The 22,181-nt window shown below is 45.4% G+C and overlaps 1 protein-coding gene across 1 annotated transcript in view; it reads right to left on the bottom strand.

Moving 5' to 3' along the window:
• PRKCE (protein kinase C epsilon) overlaps positions 1 to 22,181 on the bottom strand; it is a 273,352-nt gene that overhangs the window by 117,862 nt on the left and 133,309 nt on the right. Inside the window, exon 3 of the mRNA XM_075267024.1 lies at positions 2,740 to 2,899. Within this exon, the coding sequence (XP_075123125.1) occupies positions 2,740 to 2,899 (160 nt within the window). The remainder of the gene's footprint in view (positions 1 to 2,739; positions 2,900 to 22,181) is intronic.

The raw sequence follows: 22,181 nt of genomic DNA, 5'->3' as shown, positions 1-22,181 counted from the left end.
TTATGAGCCGTCACCAGTCGTGTCCTGTAACATGTGGATGGAGCTTGGACCTATGGAGTTAGCCTGAAATGGCCTCATATCATGTGGGGAAATGTGGGAGCGGGGACAGAGGAGGGATAAATTTTGGGGATTCTAATTATAGTACGGAAGGGTTTACATTAGGAAGGATTTACGTTAGACATTGTGATAGGCTTGTCTGATAAGATGCGTCTTTCTGATTGTCCGGGGTAGAGCATTCCAGAGAAGTGGTGCAGCTCGGGAGAAGTCTTGTATACGAGCGGGGGAGGTTCTGATAATAGAGGATGTATTGAGTGAATGGAGAGCAAGGTTGGGCGGTAGACAGAGATGAGGGAGGAAATGTAGGGAGGTGCGGCATTATGGAGAGCCTTGTGGGGGAGGGTGATAACTTTATATTTTATTCTATAATAAATAGGCAGCCAATGTAGCGACTGGCACAGACCGGAGGCATCGCTGTAGCGTCTAGACTGATAGATGAGCCTGACCGTTGCATTCAGAATAGATTGTAGAGGGGAGAGTTTAGTGAGGGGAAGACCGATTAGTAAGGAGTTACAGTACTCAAGGCGAGAATGAATCAGAGAGACAATAAGTGTCTTTAGTGTATCTCTGGTAAGGAAAGGGCGTATTCTGGAGATGTTTTTGAGGTGGAGGTGACATGAACGTGCGAGTGATTCAATATGAGGGGTGAAGGAAAGGTCTGCGTCAAACATCACCCCGAGGCAGCGGCCATACTACCTAGGAGTTATAGTAAGGCCTGAGACTGCAATGGATATATCAGGGACAGATCTATTAGATGGTGGAAACAGTAGTAATTCAGTCTTGGAGAGATTTAGTTTCAGATAGAGCGAGGACATGATATTAGAGACAGCAGAGAGACAGTCACTGGTGTTCTGTATGAGTACAGGGGTGATGTCACGGGAAGATGTGTATAATTGGGTGTCATCAGCATAAAGATGGTACCTGAAGCCAAATCTGGTCCAATGGGGGCTGTGTAGAGAGAAAAGAGCAGGGTGCCTAGGACCGAGCCCTGAGGAACCCCAACAGCAAGGGAAAGAGGGGAGGAAACAGAGCCCGCAAATGATACACTGAAAGTGCGGTCTGAGAGATAAGAGGAGAACCAGGAGAGCGCAGTGTCATTGAGGCCGACTGAGCGGAGCATAGTGAGGAGGAGATGATGGTCAACAGTGTCAAAAGCTGCAGAGAGGTCCAGAAGAATAAGAAGAGAGAAGTCACCATTGGATTTAGCCATTAGGAGATCATTGGAGACTTTTGTGAGAGCCGTTTCAGTAGAGTGCAGAGCGCGGAAACCAGATTGTAAGGGGTCAAGCAGAGAGTTAGCAGAGAGATAGCGGATTAACCCGAGAATAAACCAGGCGTTCCAAGACTTTAGAGATGAAGGGGAGGTTAGAGACGGGCCGATAGTTAGCACAGGATGGGTCCAGGGAGGATTTATTCAATAGCGGGGTTATAACAGCATGAAGGAGGATGGGAAGATTCCAGAAGAGAGAGAGAGGTTAAACAGATAAGTAATAAGAACCCTAGCACCAAAGTTATTATATAGTAACTGATTTAGTGTAGATTAAAGTGTATACATGAATAGCACAGGTGAATATAAGAAACTTTATAATATATCTTATTAAAGAAATCTGTTTTTTTTTCATTCCTCAGGCTGAATTACTTTCTCCATATTAGTCTAGGAAGAAAAAGACACTCAAATAATTGCAGCTGCTACATTCTCCTCTATTAGCACCGCTAGGTTGTAGATAAGAGGCTAACAGTGCACAGAATGAGGCCATTAATCAATTAACTAGCAATATTTCCAGGAGTAATAACTGAGGAACAGACTTTTAGAATTGATGCAAGGATTATTTTAGAAGGAATGCAAGCCTTTACTAAAATAGACATGTCAAGCGATCTGTACGCCGCTCACAGGAAACCCCACGAAGAATTTACTATATTCAGGCACATGTCTGGGTTTCATTTGCTAGGAAACAGATGTAGGTGACAGTTGTAGAGTTTCAGCTTCTGCAAACAAAAATAGTGAATCACCAGATTCAGGAAACCCCAAGAATAAAAGTCGACATAAAAAGAGAGGATTTGTAGAACAAGGTCCCGGGGGATTTTCTCAAAGACCCCTCTGCCCTTAGACACTTGCACCCCCTTCCTGGTCCTGACCCGAGATACTGAGAGGAAGCTGCAGCAAGAAGAATCCCATTCACTAGCGCAGACAATGGCGGCGTTCGGCGCTCCTATAGGTCAGGTCACAAAATAGGAAATGCGGCAACTTCTATATTTATAGGACACATTGTGGAGCCCGGCCCGACAGGGACGATACAATGATGGGGGGGGGTAGAATTTTTAGCGACAAGGCATTGTTTATAAGGAGTGAAAATCAATTAATAAAGTAATTTATTAATGACACAAGTGATGCCAGAAAATCAAAAATTGACGGAAAATTTAGGTAACATTACAGGGATTCCCAATCAATAAATCAAAGAATTGGCCTCTGTGTTGATCATGACATCCATAGGGTTAAATGGCGGAGCAGATGGTGAGATGATAGGGCCCCCTGACCCACCGGCCCCCGTGCCTGCCCATGGATGACAAAGACATTCACCTACCAAGTCCCTACAATATGAGGAGCCATCGATACTTCTGTGCAGTAGAAGAGACAATACAAATGTGTTATAAATGAATAATCCGAGATATCATCCATCTCACCATATAAAATCTCTGCAGTGTGAACAATACGTAGGTTGTCTAAGGTAGGTGGCCATAAACTTGTGCCCGTTTACTTGATGAACCCGACGTCGCACGGCTCCCTGCCTCTTCCGGGGGCCGACTCGCTCTCTGAATACTCGCTCTTCATTCTCTTTGGGAGCTGAAAAGAAGAATAAAGGAAATTAAGTAAAGATATAGAAATATAAATAGTAACAAGTAATATCTATCTATATATCTCCTATCTATCTATCTATCTATCTATCTATCTATCTCCTATCTATCTATCTATCTAGCTATCTATCTATCTCCTATCTATCTATCTATCTATCTATCTATCTCCTATCTATCTATCTATCTATCTATCTATCTATCTATCTATCTCCATCTAACATTCTGGCTCCCTGCAGCCACCACCAGGAGGAGCTCAGTTTCCTACTGAGTACTACCATTAAGTTGAACTCCAGGGCTCCACTAGTGGTGACTGTAGATATGGTTCATTATGTCAGTGTCTAGCCTGAGGATTTGGAGCTCTGTATTAGAATGTCCTGAGCTCCCCCTACTGGTGGCTGCTGGAGGGTAGAATATTATCTATCTATCTATCTATCTATCTCCTATCTATCTATCTATCTATCTATCTATCTATCTATCTCTCTATCTATCTATTTATCTATCTCCTATCTATCTATCTATCTATCTATCTATCTCCTATCTATCTATCTATCTCCTATCTATCTATCTATCTATCTATCTATCTATCTATCTATCTCCTATCTATCTATCTATCTATCTATCTCCTATCTATCTATCTATCTCCTATCTATCTATCTATCTATCTATCTATCTATCTATCTATCTCCTATCTATCTATCTATCTATCTATCTATCTCCTATCTATCTATCTATCTCCTATCTATCTATCTATCTATCTATCTATCTATCTATCTATCTCCTATCTATCTATCTATCTATCTATCTATCTATCTATCTATCTATCTATCTCCTATCTATCTATCTATCTATCTATCTATCTATCTATCTCCTATCTATCTATCTATCTATCTATCTATCTATCTATCTATCTATCTGTCTATCTCCTATCTATCTGTCTATCTCCTATCTATCTATCTCCTATCTATCTATCTATCTATCTATCTATCTATCTATCTATCTATCTCCTATCTATCTATCTCCTATCTATCTATCTATCTCCTATCTATTTATCTATCTATCTATCTATCTATCTATCTATCTATCTACCTCTTATCTATCTATCTCCTATCTATCTATCTATCTATCTATCTATCTATCTATCTATCTATCTATCTATCTATCTATCTCCTATCTATCTCACTTCTATCCATTATCTATTTCATATCTATTGATTTATTTCATTTCCTTCCAATCTGAGGACAACTAACCGCTAATCGCTATCATCTAACCCCGCACTACACGTAGAGTTCTCCTTTAAGAGCAGCTGGCTGTGTAATCTTTCATCGGGCCGCGTCCTCACTGTACAAGGGCAGGTCGCTGGAGGGAACATTATGTCGCGTCCTGTGATATGTCTCTGGGTATATTGATCATTTACAATAATAATCAGCGGGGCAGAAAAACCAATGTGCATGAAGCCGATCCCAAGGTCACTGCGCCATTTTAATGAGAAGATTATTCGCGGGGCCGCACATCCATCCATTGCCTGCCATCTATCTGTCGCCTGCGGAGACTCTTTCTTAGAAGAAATATCTACTATCAAAATGAAAGAGACCTTCTGCGTGATCGGCCGGCTCCGGCACGGTATAAAGTATGCAAAAGTTTTTGTTTAGTCCGACCATAAATCCTGCACTCGAGAATAGAAGTGAGCGCGCTCATAAACCCGGCGACACGAGGAAGTCTGAGCGATGAGAGAGTCCTTAATAAGATCACCAGCCCGAGACATATCCGGAAGAATCATGAAGTCACAGGGAAGACAAGATGTCCTCATACAATAAGGTCACTCCAAGGAAAGCGCCGCAATATCAGACACCATGTAAAGGTAGTCTTGGTATTAAAGGGAATTTATGGGGCGGCCATCTTGCCTGAGCTATTCGTAGGCACTGATAACAGCATTTAGTGATCTGCTTTACAGCACAGTCATGGCCGTAGACAGCAATAGCCTGGAGCCGACTCATTGAGGTCATGCTCAGTGCCGGGGGAGGAGATAAGGTGTGACATCATCTATTGTCAGTAGTGGATGCGAGGATGGGTCCGGGGGTGTTATCTTCTATTGTAATCCTATCTGTGATATACTGCAAAGAACGTATCTGCTGCAAAGCACAAGCCTAAGGAATAGGCAAATGCTAGTATATTATTAGGCTTAGTGGTCACAGTGAAAATTACAGGGTTTAGTGCTTTAAATAGAAAATAAAATAAAGATATTACATTGAAAATTTGAAAAAAAATTATTATAAAAATAAAACTAGGTTCACACTAGCGTTCGTGTTTGGAACCTGAAAAATAGAAGCCCTATCTGCTGAAAAAGCGGTCACTCACATAAACCCGCAGACCCCATAGACTGAAATCGGCAGTGAGAAAAGTCCTGCTTGAATTGTAAATCAGAATCCCCGAACACTAGTGTGAACAGACCCTAAGTTTACCATAAATAAATAGTTACATTTCTGGTGACACATTCCCTTTAAGACCCGGTTCACATCTGCATTCTGGTTTTTGTTTGGGGAGTCTGCTTGGGGACCCGCCCGAACTGAAACCTATACACATTAAAAAGCAGTTCCCTTCAGGAAACCCGTGGACCCCATAGAGAAGACTATAATGGGGTCCGTGTGGTTTCCGCACCAAACATGTGGAGAGAAAACCGCTGCTTGCAGGAATTTTCTCTCTGCATATTTCGTGCAGAAACCACATGGACCCCATTATAGTCTATGGGGTCCCCAGATTTCTCAGGTACCCGCTTTTTAATGCGTATAGGTTTCCGTTCACGGGTCCCCAAGTGGACTCCCCAAACAGAAACCCGAACGCAGTTGTGATCCGAGCCCAAGGCTATCGTCACTTTACCATAATCACAGTTTGTTGCTTTTACCCGTCAGAGAATCACCGCAACAGATTTAAACACCCATAGAATGACCGATACAGTCAGAGCACCCTGATGGATGAGAGCAATGGACTGCAATGAAGGTGAACCTAATCCAAAGAGACATGTATGTCTGAGGGCACAAACAATTTTGGCCTTAAAGGGATTGTCTGAGATAAGGAAAACAGGAAGGCTTTTATCAAAAACAGCGCCATTTTTGTCTATGGACAATCTAGCTGTGTCATTCCTGTAACACCAGGACAGGTACTAGGATGGTTTGGGGGCTCCAGAATGGGGATTCCAAGTACTGTATATATCCTCATTTCTAAAAAGAGATCAGTCAGACAAGATTGACATTTCCGTCTTCCACAAATATGGATCCGTTCCAAATATTTTTGTGCAAAAATGTGAAGAATCCCGTCCCGAGCTGCTGATATAGACTGATAAGATTTTCGGCATACCTTTACCCTCCGGCTCTCTTGCTATACATACGGCACTTTTTTCTGTCCCCTTTAATGCAGTTAAGAATTCGGCAACAACATGAAAAACCAAAAATATTCGGACTGCGGCGGATTCCTGCCCTAGGTGCCCTGAGCAATGCATGGGATGCGGTTGGTTGGAGGGGGTGTTACGCATTTTACTCCTTTGGGATCCCCTGCAGAGAGATTGTGTGCAGGGGGGGCAACCAATTACCTATTCCCTATTATATAAACAGAGTCTTTGTACTATTCACTACAATGAAGACGTATGGCAGTACATATATATATATATATATATATATATATATATATATATATATATATATATATATATATATATACACACACACATATTATTTATTTTTAATATAGATTATGAGCCCCATAGAGAGATCACAATGTACATTTATTTCCCTATCAGTATGTCCTTGTAGAATGGGAGGAAATCCATGCAAATACAGGGAGAACATACACACTCTTGCAGATGTTGTTCCTAGCAGGATTCAAACCCAGGACTCCAGCGCTGCAAGGCTACAGTGCTAACCCTTGCATTGCAGTATATTGTACAGGGGATCAAGTGATCCTGGGATAAAGTCCCCTTGTGGACAGTAAAAACAAAATGTTAAAAATAAACATGAGTCTTTCCCTCCCTACCTTCTTGTTTCTAGTCTCATGTCTCCCCTTGATGTACTTTGCACCCTATGGATCCGTGTAGACCTCTATTTTTGCATTGTATCACTTCTAATGTACTTCTATCTTGCCTCAAGGTATTTTTGTGCGCCCTGGTTACAAGTCCTGCTCTTTTTGCATCTTTGTTATTATCTGTTTCTAAAGTTCTAATGAAAAAAATTCTAAAAAGTTATAAAAAGTTTTTGCAAAAATTAATGTAAACAAAAAATTAAACAAGGTCTAGGCATAGGCGCCTAAGTCTGGACTATCCAAAAACGACGTCAATTTATCATGCACGGTAGACGCAGAAATTTAAGCGATCAAAAAGTTGTCCAGACCAGAAAATGGTACCAATGAAAATTACAACCTTTCCCCACAAAGAAGGAGCCCTCACCATCTCCTACAGCAACACATCTTTTGGATAGTAGAATACATTGCGTTCAAGTAAATTGTTTATTTTTGCAAAATGGTGCTTTATGTAGTAAAACAAGGTAAAAGATAATAAAACTGCAGAGTGAGCGCCATAAAAACAGAATGCAAAAAGTTATGCTCTAAGTGGTTTTTTTTCACGGACTACCTTCATCTGGCTACAGCAACAGAAAAATACTCATTTTAGAAGATGCAAAAAAAATATGCAAAAAGTCGCCAAACCTTAACACCCAAACTACGCTGCGTCCTTAAAGGGTGAATCAAAGTAAATCTTTCTACCGATGCTTTAGTCCAGGGTTAGGGAACGTTCGGCTCTCCAGCTGTTGCAAAACCACAACTTCCACTCTGCTGTTCATGGAAGTGAATGGAGCATGCTGGGAGTTGTAGTTTCACAGCAGCTGGAGAGCCGAAGGTTCCCTACCCCTGCGTTAGTCTATCCCTATAATGTTATACTACAAAGTTACCAGCAGAGGGCGCTCAAACACGAGAAAATAAAACAATCCACACTATAAGGAGGGCTCACTATTAATAACGGAGAGAACAATCCTGCTACAAAGCTCGGACGGGAAGATCTTCTGCAATGTAACGCACAATCCGCAGCAGCTACAGAATAACAAGGAACTAAATAAATACTAAATACATTTTCCCGGGTTCATTATTCTTATTATAATAAAACAATCTCCGTTCCTGCCCTTGCCCTTATTAGAAAGGTTCTTTGTGGATTTTACAGAAAATGTGGAGGCTGATGTAGATCCGGGATAACAATAGGTTAATTATTACTACAGAAAAAAATTATGTATAGTGGGGCCACACGGTGGCTCAGTGGTTAGTACTGCAGCCTTGCAGTGCTGGAGTCCTGGTGTTCAAATCCCGCCATGGGCAAAAAACCATCTGCAAGGAGTTTGTACGTTCTCCCCGTGTTTGCATGGATTTCCATCCCATATTCCAAAAAAAAAAGACATACTGATAGGGAAAAATGTACATTGTGAGCTCTATGTGGGGCTCACAATCTACAAAAAAAAAAAAAAGAAAAAAATTATATATAGAATATATGTCGCATGGTGCAGCTATGAGTGGGGTTGAGCCTATGTTGAGATTTCAAGATCGTTTTTAAAATCCGATTTTCGATCATTTTCTAGCCAATCGCAATCGTGAAATTTGCACGATCGCCGATAAGGATCCGATCTTTCCCGATCCCGATTGCTCAACCCAAGCTGGAATATTTGGAAGAGCACAGTCCTACAGTGAGGTTACATTCACACAAATGTGCTATAAAACACTCCGGGTCCCCCGGTTTCACAGATCCTTCAGACATTTGAGAGATCTGTGAAAATTAACAAAAATAGAACGTGACCTAGTTCTTGACAGTCTGCTAAAACACGCCGTCAAAAAATCCGACAGGTGAGTAGCCCCCATTCATATACAGTAAATGTAATGCAGTCGTGTGACGGCCGTTACAGGGTTTGTTCAGGATACAGAGGGGAAGGTGAACAAAACAAAACAAAAAATATAACGGTTGCCGATGCTCCAGTGTTTCCCACCACGGGCTGGTCCTGCTGCTCCCGGGGGCTAGTTGCAATGGAAGTCATCGCACAGTGGCCTACGAAAAGGGATCGAGAAGTCATTCACAAATGTCGTCTGTGAAATCCAGTCCTTAGACCGCTGAGGCTACTGAAGGAAAGGACAAAGGATTTCACAGACGATATTTGTGAATGACTTCTCGATCCCTTTTCGTAGGCCACTGAAACCGCTAATAGGACTCAGTATGGTGAGGGCTTACGGCGGCCCACCGCTGGACCAGACCACACTGACAGACACCAGACAGGAATAGGAGCTGTGATCACATACAAGGATCTGTGGTAATACACAGTTGTATTTATGAGGCTGGAGCGCAGCTCTGCTTAACTCAATTCAGCTTGTCGGGTCAGTTCAGGCCTTGTTCATATCTGTGTCAGTAATCTGTATGGGGGAGTCCGCATGGGGACCCCTCCCCCCCAAACAGACTACCGAACGTATTGGCAAGTGGTGTGCAGTGAAAGCGCACGGACCCCATAGACTATAAGGGTAAGTTCACACAGAGGCCGCCTCAGGTTCCAGTACAAAAAACAGGTAGCAGTGACTGAAAGCATCCAGCCGTGCACTCTAAGGGTGCATGCACATTACGTAACGCCGGGCGTGTATGAGAGCCGTACACGCCGGCGTTACAGCAGGGCTGCCGAACACTTCCCATTCACTTCAATGGGAGCGCTCGTAACAGCGGCGTTTACGAGCGCTCCCATTGAAGTGAATGGGAAGTGTTCGGCAGCCCTGCTGTAACGCCGGCGTGTACGGCTCTCATACACGCCCGGCGTTACTCAGTGTGCATGCACCCTAATGAATGAGCCTAATGCGGAGCAGGGAGTGTCTTCTGGCCAAATCCCGAGGCGACTCCGCCTGAAGAATGAACATCTCGCTTCTTTTTTCCGGGAGCTGGAAGAAATGGCTTCCGGAAAAAAAGACCGGAGCGGCTCCCGCTGATTTCCATGGGAGCTGTCTTTATGGTCAGGGTTTTGAGGCGGATATGGCCTCAAAACCCTGACCAAAAAACCCCGTGTGAACTTACCCTAATTGGGGCCACGTGCTTTCTGCACGGTCTCCGCACGAGTCATGCAGGATCGTGAACTACTTTTCTGTCCCCATGTTCCGTGCAGGGAGACAGTGCAGAAAGCACACGGACCCCATTATAGTCTATGGGGTCCGTGTGCTTTCACTGTACACTGCTGGCCAATACGTTCGGTAGTCCATTCGGGAAGGGACCCCATGCAGACTCCCCCAAACGAGGGAGATGTGAACAAGGCCTCTACCCCTAAGTTTCACCCCAGCCATGACCAAGTTTTACCTACAGCAAGGACTTTATACTAATGTTGTGGTGCAATTTGGTGCATTTAAGCCACACCCCATTCCCCTTGAAGTCACGCCCCCTTCCTGGAAAACCACGCCCACTAGTCAATCGAGTTAGAAAAATGTGATTGCATACAAGAAATTTTCCAAAATGCGACACATTTTTGGCTTTTTACACCAGGGTCGGTTCATAATCACATCCATAAATCCTCCCCGTGATGTGATCCCCAGATAAACCGAGAGTTTCCCAGTAGAATACTTGAGATGGCTTTGCTAATCCAGACGACCCCTTCAGGTTTACAGGGCCATAAATATTCTCTATATTACACTACATTCCTTTTACAACATTCACGCTGTAAATAATAAAAATAAAATGCTTAAAAAAAATAAGAAAAAATTCAGCTTTCAATATCCCACCGATCATAAAAAAAAATCTCATATAGTGAAAAAGGGAACCAGGTGCAGATCAAATCCGGAGAATGGAGCGCGGCCAATTCACGGCGTTCAGTTATTCTAGCCGCGCGCTACAGCACAATAGGAACGTATTCCAAGCAAATGGAAAATTCAGAGCACTCCAACAAAACGGAGCATTGACAAGTATAAGAATCCCGGGCCCTTCAGTACTCGAGCGGCGATTAGAAACAGGTACGCTATAATCGACCTGATGCGGAAGGTCAGGGCCCGGTGGATGCGAGATTCTGCAGAGATGAAAGATTGTATGGAATGAAAGTCATAGCGGCTGTGGAAATTCAGGTGAGACTGCAGTGAAAGGGGTTAAAGGAGAGGTAATTCAAGGGGTGACGGCTGGGACCCCTGTCAGATAGCCAGATGAAGAGGCCACAATGTTGGGGCGAGCACTGAGGATTAAGCACAGCGCCATATGTATTGAAGGGTTGTGCTTGGCTTTGCAGCTCAGCCCCATTCACTTCAATGGGACTGAGGTACTGCTGTACAGGTGATTTAATGTGGGGCCCAGGTGCTGGACTCCAACCAATAACATATTCATAACATATGCATTTGCGCTGCTGCAAATTTAGCTCCGCCCACTTTTATATTGACTCCGCCCAATATCATTCATTTTTTATGTGCCCTCACACAGTAGTCACCCGTAAATTATATGTCCCCCCTCTATCTCTCCCCCCAGTTTCATGTCCCCCCTCCATCTCTGCCCACAGTTTCATTCCCCATCTCCATCTCTGCCCTAGTTTCATGACCCCCTCTATCTCTGCCCCCAGTTTCATGCTCCCCCTTCCATCTCTACCCCCAGTTTCATGTCCTCCCCATCCCTGCCCCCAGTTTCATGTCCTCCCCATCTCTGCCCAGTTTCATGTCACCCTTCCATCTGCCCCCAGTTTCATGTCTCCTCCTCCATCTCTGCCCCATGTTTCATGTCCCTCCATCTCTGCTACCAGTTTCATGTCCCCCCTCCATCTCTGCCCCAGTTTCATGTTCCCCCTCCATCTCTGCCCACAGTTTCATTCCCCATCTCCATCTCTGCCCTAGTTTCATGACCCCCTCTATCTCTGCCCCCAGTTTCATGCTCCCCCTTCCATCTCTACCCCCAGTTTCATGTCCTCCCCATCCCTGCCCCCAGTTTCATGTCCTCCCCATCTCTGCCCAGTTTCATGTCACCCTTCCATCTGCCCCCAGTTTCATGTCTCCTCCTCCATCTCTGCCCCATGTTTCATGTCCCTCCATCTCTGCTACCAGTTTCATGTCCCCCCTCCATCTCTGCCCCAGTTTCATGTCCCCCCTCCATCTCTGCCCCAGTTTCATGCCCCCCCTCCATCTCTGCCCACAGTTTCATGTCACCCTTCCATCTGTCCCCAGTTTCATGTCTCCTCCTCCATCTCTGCCCCCAGTTTCATGTCCCTCCATCTCTGCCCCAGTTTCATGCCCCCCCTCCATCTCTGCCCCAGTTTCATGTCCCCCCCTCCATCTCTGCCACCAGTTTCATGCCCCCCCCCTCCATCTCTGCCCCAGTTTCATGTCCCCCCCTCCATCTCTGCCACCAGTTTCATGCCCCCCCCTCCATCTCTGCCCCAGTTTCATGCCCCCCCCTCAATCTCTGCCCCAGTTTCATGCCCCTCCATCTCTGCCCCCTGTTTCATGTCCTTCCCTCCATCTCTTCCCTAGTTTCATGGCGTTCTTCCCCCTCCTTCATCTGCCCCTAGTTTCATGGGCCCCCTTCATTATGTTCCCCCTCAATGTTTAACAAAAACCCTCACTGATACTCAACTTCCCTCTCAAGCTCCCCCGCAGCTCTCTCCGCAGCCTCACCCACAGAGTTGTAGATACGATGTGAGTGACGTCATTACATCGAGGAGACAGATCGAAGCAGATGCTCTACTCGCCTATGTATTCAACTCATCTACCTCCTCGACGCAGATGAATTGAAACCAGGACACACCTCCCGCTGACTGTGACTGCTGGACGGGACACCGAATACGTGAATGTCCCGCAGAATCCGGGACTGTTGGGAGATATGCAGTAGGACATTTTACTAGAAGTGAGGGCCAAAGAATAGGCAATCAGAATATCCCTCCATAAGAGAGGCATGTATCCATACTCTATTCTTGGATACAGTCTTGGACCTGGTGTATTCATTACAATAGGACATATTTGTAATTCTGGTCCAATACCTAGAGAGGGCGCCCTCCACAGGTCCTAATACTTATTACAGCACACAGTGGATGCCAACACTGACCCTCAGTCTGGGGGGCGATGGATTACACCCGCACTCAGAGCTCCCTTTGATATATAGATGGGTGGATACCACATGGGTCAGATCTTTAGATGTCGGTGCCAGTAACAGGTTCTGCCGTCCATGACGTTCCTATTAATCCAGGTATTATAATAAGATTATAGTAATATAGAGAGAACATATTGGATTATTTACTGAAACGGAACAAAACAACGCTATCAAGTTTATGGAGAATGACAAGTCCTAGCGGAGACATAAAGTCACCAGGGCAGGATCCCTTTAACTTAGGGCCTCTATACTTTACACATTACAATAGGCACATTGGAAATCACAATATGAAGTCGCATAAAATCTGCATGTAATAATGAGATATTGGCACTTACTATCCCACATTAGCATATATATGTTCATATACTAGTGAAATCATTCTCTATGGAGACACGTCTATTACCCAGTAATGCTTCATCTCACCAGTGGTGGCGCCGCAGGGGAGCTGAACACTTACTGCCCGGTGTACCGATACAACAATATCCATCATTTGCCCTAATGTAACAGAACCTCTGCCACTTCTAGTCTTGTAAGATTTACAGATGACCTTTTGTATCAAAATCCCAGGACTAAGAGTGACCCTTTACACATTCGACAGCAGTCAAGCAAACACTATGGGAAGAATTGATTAAGAATAATAATATTGTGTATGGTGCTGGCCGAAACCTCTTAATAATCAGCCAACCCTGCCCTGCTCCATCCACATGTCTATACAGTGGCATAAAAATTCCAGAAAATGGATAAAGTGGCAAATTTTTGCAACATTGTTGAATCACCAAACTGCAAATACTTGGATACTTGTTCAATCTTGTATGGATTGTCTCTACAAAGAAAGGCGTAAACAGCGACTTATCAATTTTAGAACCAAATGTTCGGGAAGTTGTAATCCAAGGGCCCAATCCTTGCCATTGCCATTGGGGTAGAGTCGAGAAGCCCCCAGACCTATTAGATGGATTAGAATGTGTATGGCCAATTTACAGGTTTTGTCTGGGGAATCTTGTTTAACTTGCATGCTTCAGGGTTCCCCAATGTTGGACCTCAGTGTTACGGGCTGGTTCCAAACTTGGGTCACATGATCGAAACCAGCAACGCTTCCCCTTCGTCAGCCAACTCTGCGCCCTTGTTCATGGCGAGTGGTGAAAAAGGGAAGGAACAAAGGAGGTCAGGTGCCGGTTTCAACCAGCCTTAGGTTCAGTATGCAAAAACCAATGGAACGTGTGAATTAGAAAAAAGAAAGACTCTATGGACAACCTATTAAAGGGATCCTCCAGGATAAACTAAAAATGAAATAATAGTCTACCCCCCGGTCATTGGTTTGCGTGTCGCTACCCCTGTCCCCTCTGTCTGGATCACTGACTGCCCGGGCTGGAGGTGCAGGGGCTCAGTTGACCGATGCAGCCGGTCAGGGGTCTCGCGGTCACCTGTTGGGTACCATTTCCAATTCTTCAAAAACATCGACCCTGCCAATACTAAACCTGCTTTTGATACGCGACGCTTCACCATCAGGACTTACAAATATTTTAGAGAGAGTCTGACAAGGAGTACGCGGACGGCCGCTGTCAGGTCTTGCTCAGCCCTGAATATTCTTGCAAGATTTCTTCTGTGAAGCTTTTACACGGCGTCACTTCGGTGTGATGTGGAGCACTTTGTATCACACTGTTCGCGGCTATGAAGCGGCGAGGCAGGAGGTGCAGCAGATTAGCGACTCTACGAGTTATTTTGGGGAACAGAAGCTAATTGACATGGCTGTTATTTCAATGCTTTTAATCAAATAGGAACCTGGAAGAATAGAGAATAGTGTTTTGTTCAAAGCAATTCCATTTAGAGATGTAGCAGAGCTGGAACCGTCAGGCACAGCAGAGCTGCAACAACGTCGGGGGTATGGCTATGTTGTACTAGCTGGCTGTATTGTACTATATCATTGTATTGTACTATATGGCTGTATTGTACTAGGCTTATACAGGACTGCATGCATTATAGGACTATGCTGCCTCAGCTCTGCTACATCAGTATACTTTATCATTTGGATACTTACTGTAGTGTAATATTTAACTGTAGACTTATCCATTTATATAATCTCTGTCTCATTTTAAATGATATATAAAATGGCATTAACACTACAGACCAGTAACAGGTGGCACAGTCGGGGCTACTACAAAGTACAGAGATGTGGCTCCTTAAAGGGGATGTCCAAGTAAAAACTTTTTTTTTTTCTGGAGGTGGAGGAAGGTGAAAAAAAACCCCATAAACATACTGACCTATCCACGGTGCTCCGGTATCCCAGGCCACTATCCACTCCCTCAGCCCCTTGGACTTGTGCTGATGGAGGTGAGCTGTGCTGAGGCCATCACGTGCGGCAGGGACATCTGCCAGAACAAGCCCTGGTGCGCCATAGGATGGACAGCGGCCTGGGACACTGCAGTACCGGGAACAGGGGAGTAGGTTTGTTTGGTTTTTTTATTAATATTTTTCACCTTCTCTGGCCTCCAGAGCAAAAAACTTTCTTTCTGGACAATCCCTTTAATTGGCTGAAATCTTATACATATAGAATTAATCGCTAATGAAAGAGAAGCCATTCTGTAAATAGATCACGTTACTTACCCTGGAAAAATGCAAAAATGCAGGATTTTACAGTAGGAGCCAATATTTAATACGGTGTTTGAATGGCACGGATGGCGGATGGACGGCACACAGACGTCATCCATGTGCTGCCCGCGCACTGGCCGCATTCAGTCAATGAATAGGATCCTTGGAAGCACAGCCATAAAACCGGACAGGAATTGGACCTGTCCTGAGATTTGCAGCCTGGACTTGGTGCTGTGTTATTCACAGCCATGTGCGTGGGACGACAGTCCGAAGCAAAATGAATGGGTCAGTGTACTAACCGGGACCTTAGGCACCTAAATCTAGATGGTTGCAGAGAGTCCACATTCCTGTACGTAACCATAACAGGTGGCCCCATAGGCTGGCCAGGGGACCTATAGAGTCAGAAGTTTCGATATATTCCAACCCCTACTTTACAGCCATTACTGACAGAACGTTACACTTCGAGTCTGGGAACGTAAATCATTATTTCATTTGCATGTTGGAAACAAATGGTGCGTGGTTCATATTGTTCCCCCTGGATTAGCCAAACTACATCTGGCATGGTATCCTCCTAGCTGGGTTCCTCGCCAACATCATAAACAAGGTTTTGAACTTCTATCCGTCCAATGGAGAAATTTGCCTATAAATGGATTTTGTAACAATATACAAAAGTAATGTTCCTGGCAGGAAATCTATTGATGTAACTGAAATACTCATTTGCATGGATATGAATGCCATGGGTGGTTGTTTGGAATGTCTATCACAATATCCCACATCAACCCTACGGAGAGACCTGCCGAGCGAGAGAAAAACAAACTTTGATAGCAGAAACGATAAGCCAACGCCAAAAAATGAGACGACGACAATGAGTTCATTCACTGTTTGGCAAATTATTTTGCGCCTTGAGTACAGCCAGAACATTAGAATATAAAAATGTATTTCTAGGAAAAGGTAATAGGACTCAGATAGACAATGACATCATTGATGGTTTATTCTCAAATTTGCCTACGCGGGTATAGAACTAAGGGCAAAAGTGATGTACAGGGGTATATAATGCCCCTCGTGCAGTGCAGGAGGCCTAACAATAGGTTATTGTGCTGAGAAAGAGATTTCAAGGGACACAATGTAATACCTCAAATCCCCTCTGGGGGCGCTGCAGGGGAACTGAACACTAGGTACTGCTGAGACATACTTGGGGGAATTTATCAAGACTGGCATTTTCCTAAAGGAGTTGAGTAGCTGGATTATTAAGAAGCTTTGGTCCCTGTGCCAGGGTGGAAATCTACAAAAGTCAGCCACAGGTTCCCCCCTTTTATCCTGGTAAATGATATGGTTTCATGAGTGTTATGAATTTATGTTCACATACTATATTACACTTCTCTTGCAGCAGCTTATCTCAGATCCCAGGTCTGTTAACTCTCAATGTAAACACTCAGCTAACCCTCAGTCCATTGTGTACATGCATTTGCATATGATCTGCTCCAGGCAGTGCTGATGCACTGGATGGGAAAACACCTTTAATCCAAACATGCAGTTTGCTACTTTTAACCATTCCGGGAAAAAGAAAATATAATTTGTTGCAAAATTCTAAAACAACAAGAGCTACGAAGGAAGCCAGAAGTCACAGAGTTCTCCTCAAGTGGAGATCGGGGGTTTCGTCGTCGCCAACAACACACTCAATATACGGTGCCCCAGTGAGCTGCTGAGATGCCGGCACAATCACGGGCACAACACGAGGAATGAGTTCAGCAACAGGACAGCTTGACAGCTGCTGAAATGCCGGAGCAGGCGGATTATCGATGCCAACAACACGCTCACACGCCAGGTGCTGAGATACCGGAACAATCACAGGCACGGTGCGAGGAACAAGTTCAGCAGCAGGACAGCTTAAGAGGTGCCAAAATGCCGGAGCAGGCAAACCATTTGCTGAATATAGGTGGATCATTGACGCCAACAAGTCGCAGATGAAGTCGCGGGCAGAGGCTAGTGTACTGTATATATGTATAGTGTGACAGTAAGGATGTGTGTTTGTATCTATGTATGTATGCGTAGTGTGAATGTAAGTATGTATGTATATATGTACGTGGACACCATGTTAATATACACTCACCGGCCACTTTATTAGGTACACCATGCTAGTAACGGGTTGGACCCCCTTTTGCCTTCAGAACTGCCTCAATTCTTCGTGGCATAGATACAACAAGGTGCTGGAAGCATTCCTCAGAGATTTTGGTCCATATTGACATGATGGCATCACACAGTTGCAGTCGCAGATTTGTCGGCTGCACATCCATGATGCGAATCTCCCGTTCCACCACATCCCAAAGATGCTCCTCTATTGGATTGAGATCTGGTGACTGTGGAGGCCATTGGAGTACAGTGAACTCATTGTCATGTTCAAGAAACCAGTCTGAGATGATTCCAGCTTTATGACATGGCATTGCATTATCCTGCTGAAAGTAGCCATCAGATGTTGGGTACATTGTGGTCATAAAGGGATGGACATGGTCAGCAACAATACTCAGGTAGGCTTTGGCGTTGCAACGATGCTCAATTGGTACCAAGGGGCCCAAAGAGTGCCAAGAAAATATTCCCCACACCATGACACCACCACCACCAGCCTGAACCGTTACCGATACAAGGCAGGATGGATCCATGCTTTCATGTTGTTGACGCCAAATTCTGACCCTACCATCCGAATGTCGCAGCAGAAATCGAGACTCATCAGACCAGGCAACGTTTTTCCAATCTTCAATTGTCCAATTTCGATGAGCTTGTGCAAATTGTAGCCTCAGTTTCCTGTTCTTAGCTGAAAGGAGTGGCACCCGGTGTGGTCTTCTGCTGCTGTAGCCCATCTGTAGCCTCAAAGTTGGACGTACTGTGCGGCGTTCAGAGATGCTCTTCTGGCTACCTTGGGTGTAACGGGTGGCTATTTGAGTCACTGTTGCCTTTCTATCAGCTCGAACCAGTCTGGCCATTCTCCTCTGACCTCTGGCATCAACAACGCATTTCCGCCCCCCACAGAACTGCCGCTCACTGGATGTTTTTTCTTTTTCGGACCATTCTCTGTAAACCCTAGAGATGGTTGTGCGTGAAAATCCCAGTAGATCAGCAGTTTCTGAAATACTCAGACCAGCCCTTCTGGCACCAACAACCATGCCACGTTCAAAGGCACTCAAATCACCTTTCTTCCCCCCCATACTGATGCTCGGTTTGAACTGCAGGAGATTGTCTTGACCATGTCTACATGCCTAAATGCACTGAGTTGCCGCCATGTGATTGGCTGATTAGAAATTAAGTGTTAACGAGCAGTTAGACAGGTGGACCTAATAAAGTGGCCGGTGAGTGTAAGTATGTATGTATATATGTACATATGCATCATGTGAATGTATGTGTATATGTACGTATCCACCATGTGAATGTAAGTTGTCACGGGATGGTTAGAGTCCGGCAATAGGCAATGTGTAATATATATTTCATGTGGAATGTATTCTCTAACCTGTTGTAAACATCAGTGTGTAGTTGGCTGATTCGGGTCTAGTGTGTTAGCACATTGTATGCAAATACCTCTAACTAGTGAGGACCAGTGAGGACAATGGGTGGAGATAATCTGATCAGTGTCTCCAAGAAGATGTTGGATGGTGCATTGTCCATAGTAGACAGGGAGTCTGCTCTCCTTGGTATAGGTGAGGGGGGAAGGATCTGTGACTCAGCCCTTCCCACCCACAGATATAGGTGTAACAGTTTTAGTATATAGTTGTAGCTGGAGTTAGTATGTGTTAGCCGGCCTGTGCACAGCTCTGCAGAGAGCCAGGATATAGTTACAGGACCAAGGAACCAAAGTTATCATTGGATTGTGACTTCTGTGGACTTATTGTTATTACGGTTGATGTGACCGCTGCCGGCTACTAACTTTGTGGATTACAATAAATTGCTGTTGTCTCCCGACCTCTTGCGTCCGTGTTGATTCAAAAGACCATCCGGAGGAAGACGTATACCTTTGCTCCGTGACAACTGGTGGCAGCGGTGGGATCAACAGCGGACAGCGAGATGGACTACAGCAGCTCAGCGATTAATGGAGCCACAACCTCAGAATACAGGAACTGGACTATGGCAAGTCTACAAGTAAGGGCCCGGGAACTAAACCTGAGTTACCAGGGAAGAACGAAAGATCAACTGATCGAGGCACTGGAGGAGATGACCCTGCAAAGCGACCATGAGGAGGGCTGCCCCCAGGAGACTGGAGAGATACGGGAGTGGCAGGTACAGACCCAAAAGAGCAGATGGGTTGTTTTGTATGAGGAGGAATTGGCAGTGCTGGGGCTAGGAGCAACTGCAGAGCAAAGGAGTAGAGCATTACAGAGGGCTCAGGAAACGGAGAAGGAGGAACAGAGAATGGCGCATGAAAAGGAAAGAATGGCGCATGAAAGGCGAATGGCTGAGATAACTACGAGGAATTATAATCAAACGCCGACCCCCAGCCCAACAGTGAGAGAACCACCATATGTCTCCCATAAACACTTCAAGACCTTTGATGAAGCGGCTGGGGATGTTGATGGATATTTTCAGGACTTCGAACACCAGTGCCACCTGATGGAAGTCCCAGAGAAGGATTGGGTCCGGTATCTGGTGGGGCACCTACGAGATGGGGCTGCGGAAGCTCTCAGAGCTATGGACCCTAGTGATCAGCGGGACTATGAGGCCATTAAAAGAGCGGTGCAGAAGTATTATGCAGTCACTCCAGAGACCTACCGAGTTCAGTTCCGCTCTTTGTCTTACAATGGGGGAAGCTCCTTCCACATGTTCGCCCACAAGTTGAAGCAAGCATGCAAGCGCTGGCTAGAAGGAGAGGAGGCTGTCACAGTCGATAAGATCCTCCAAGTCATACTTAAGGAACAGTTCTTTTCCCAGTGCCCCGCTGAGATCCGTGAGTGGGTGCTGGAACGGAACCCAGCCACAGTTGAGCAAGCTGCTTCTCTTGCAGATGAGGGCCTGACCATCAAGCCGCAGTGGAAGAGGTTGTTTGCAGAGGAGCGGAAAACTACGACAGTCCGCCAGACACCCTTCAGCCAGCCACCCACCTTTCGTGCCCGGCCTCAGGATTACAATTCCCCCTCTACCCCTGCCCCAGCCCATCGGCCTCCAGCTATGAACAACCCTGTCCCTAGACAACGACCCACTGGAAGAATGCTAGAGCGCAGATGTTTTGGGTGCAGGCGGCCTGGACATTTGCAAGCTAGTTGCCCTGCTAACATGGGGGCACGGGCCACCGTGGCATCCCGGCCTATTCACTACCTGGGAACCACCCCTAGGACAGAAAGTTTGGCCCCATTTCCAGATGACTCCATGAATGACCCATCTGTTCCACCTCCAGGGGTCTATGGGATTCAGCCTTCCGCCACACATCCCGCAAACCTTCAGAGGAAGCACTTGCAGGAGGTCCTACTGGATGGCCGAACAGTTGTTGGATTCCGGGACTCGGGAGCTTTCCTAACGGTAGCGGACCCCCGAGTTGTGCGACCCGAGGCCCTAGAGGAGGGCCCTGGCATTTCTATCAAGTTGGCAGGGGGTACTCAAAGACGTATTCCTAAAGCTACCGTGGAACTCGACTATGGTTATGGACCAAAACGATGCACAATTGGTGTGATGAGCGGGCTGCCGGCCGATGTTCTGTTAGGCAACGATGTTGGAAATCTACAGTGCCACTTTGTGGGAGCAGTGACCCGAAGCCAAGCTCAGAGAGACGCCAACATGGATCGACCGGATTTTCTGCCAGATGCCAGCCCTTCAAACCTACAACTTTACCATTCAGTACCGCCGAGGGAACCAACACCAGAACGCAGATGGGTTATCCCGGCAGGAGGACATATGAGCTATAGAGACTGATGTGCATTCCCCAATTTACCTGTGTAGGCCAATTGTGTCATGCACATGTTTTGAGAGGGGGAGGGGTTGTCACGGGATGGTTAGAGTCCGGCAATAGGCAATGTGTAATATATATTTCATGTGGAATGTATTCTCTAACCTGTTGTAAACATCAGTGTGTAGTTGGCTGATTCGGGTCTAGTGTGTTAGCACATTGTATGCAAATCCCTCTAACTAGTGAGGACCAGTGAGGACAATGGGTGGAGATAATCTGATCAGTGTCTCCAAGAAGATGTTGGATGGTGCATTGTCCATAGTAGACAGGGAGTCTGCTCTCCTTGGTATAGGTGAGGGGGGAAGGATCTGTGACTCAGCCCTTCCCACCCACAGATATAGGTGTAACAGTTTTAGTATATAGTTGTAGCTGGAGTTAGTATGTGTTAGCCGGCCTGTGCACAGCTCTGCAGAGAGCCAGGATATAGTTACAGGACCAAGGAACCAAAGTTATCATTGGATTGTGACTTCTGTGGACTTATTGTTATTACGGTTGATGTGACCGCTGCCGGCTACTAACTTTGTGGATTACAATAAATTGCTGTTGTCTCCCGACCTCTTGCGTCCGTGTTGATTCAAAAGACCATCCGGAGGAAGACGTATACCTTTGCTCCGTGACATAAGTAATATACTGGTATGTATATATGTATGTACGCACCATGTGACT

The sequence above is a fragment of the Leptodactylus fuscus genome, chromosome 3 (assembly GCF_031893055.1).
Source record: "Leptodactylus fuscus isolate aLepFus1 chromosome 3, aLepFus1.hap2, whole genome shotgun sequence".
NCBI classification, from domain to species: domain Eukaryota; kingdom Metazoa; phylum Chordata; class Amphibia; order Anura; family Leptodactylidae; genus Leptodactylus; species Leptodactylus fuscus.
This window is presented reverse-complemented; position numbering and strand designations above follow the sequence as displayed.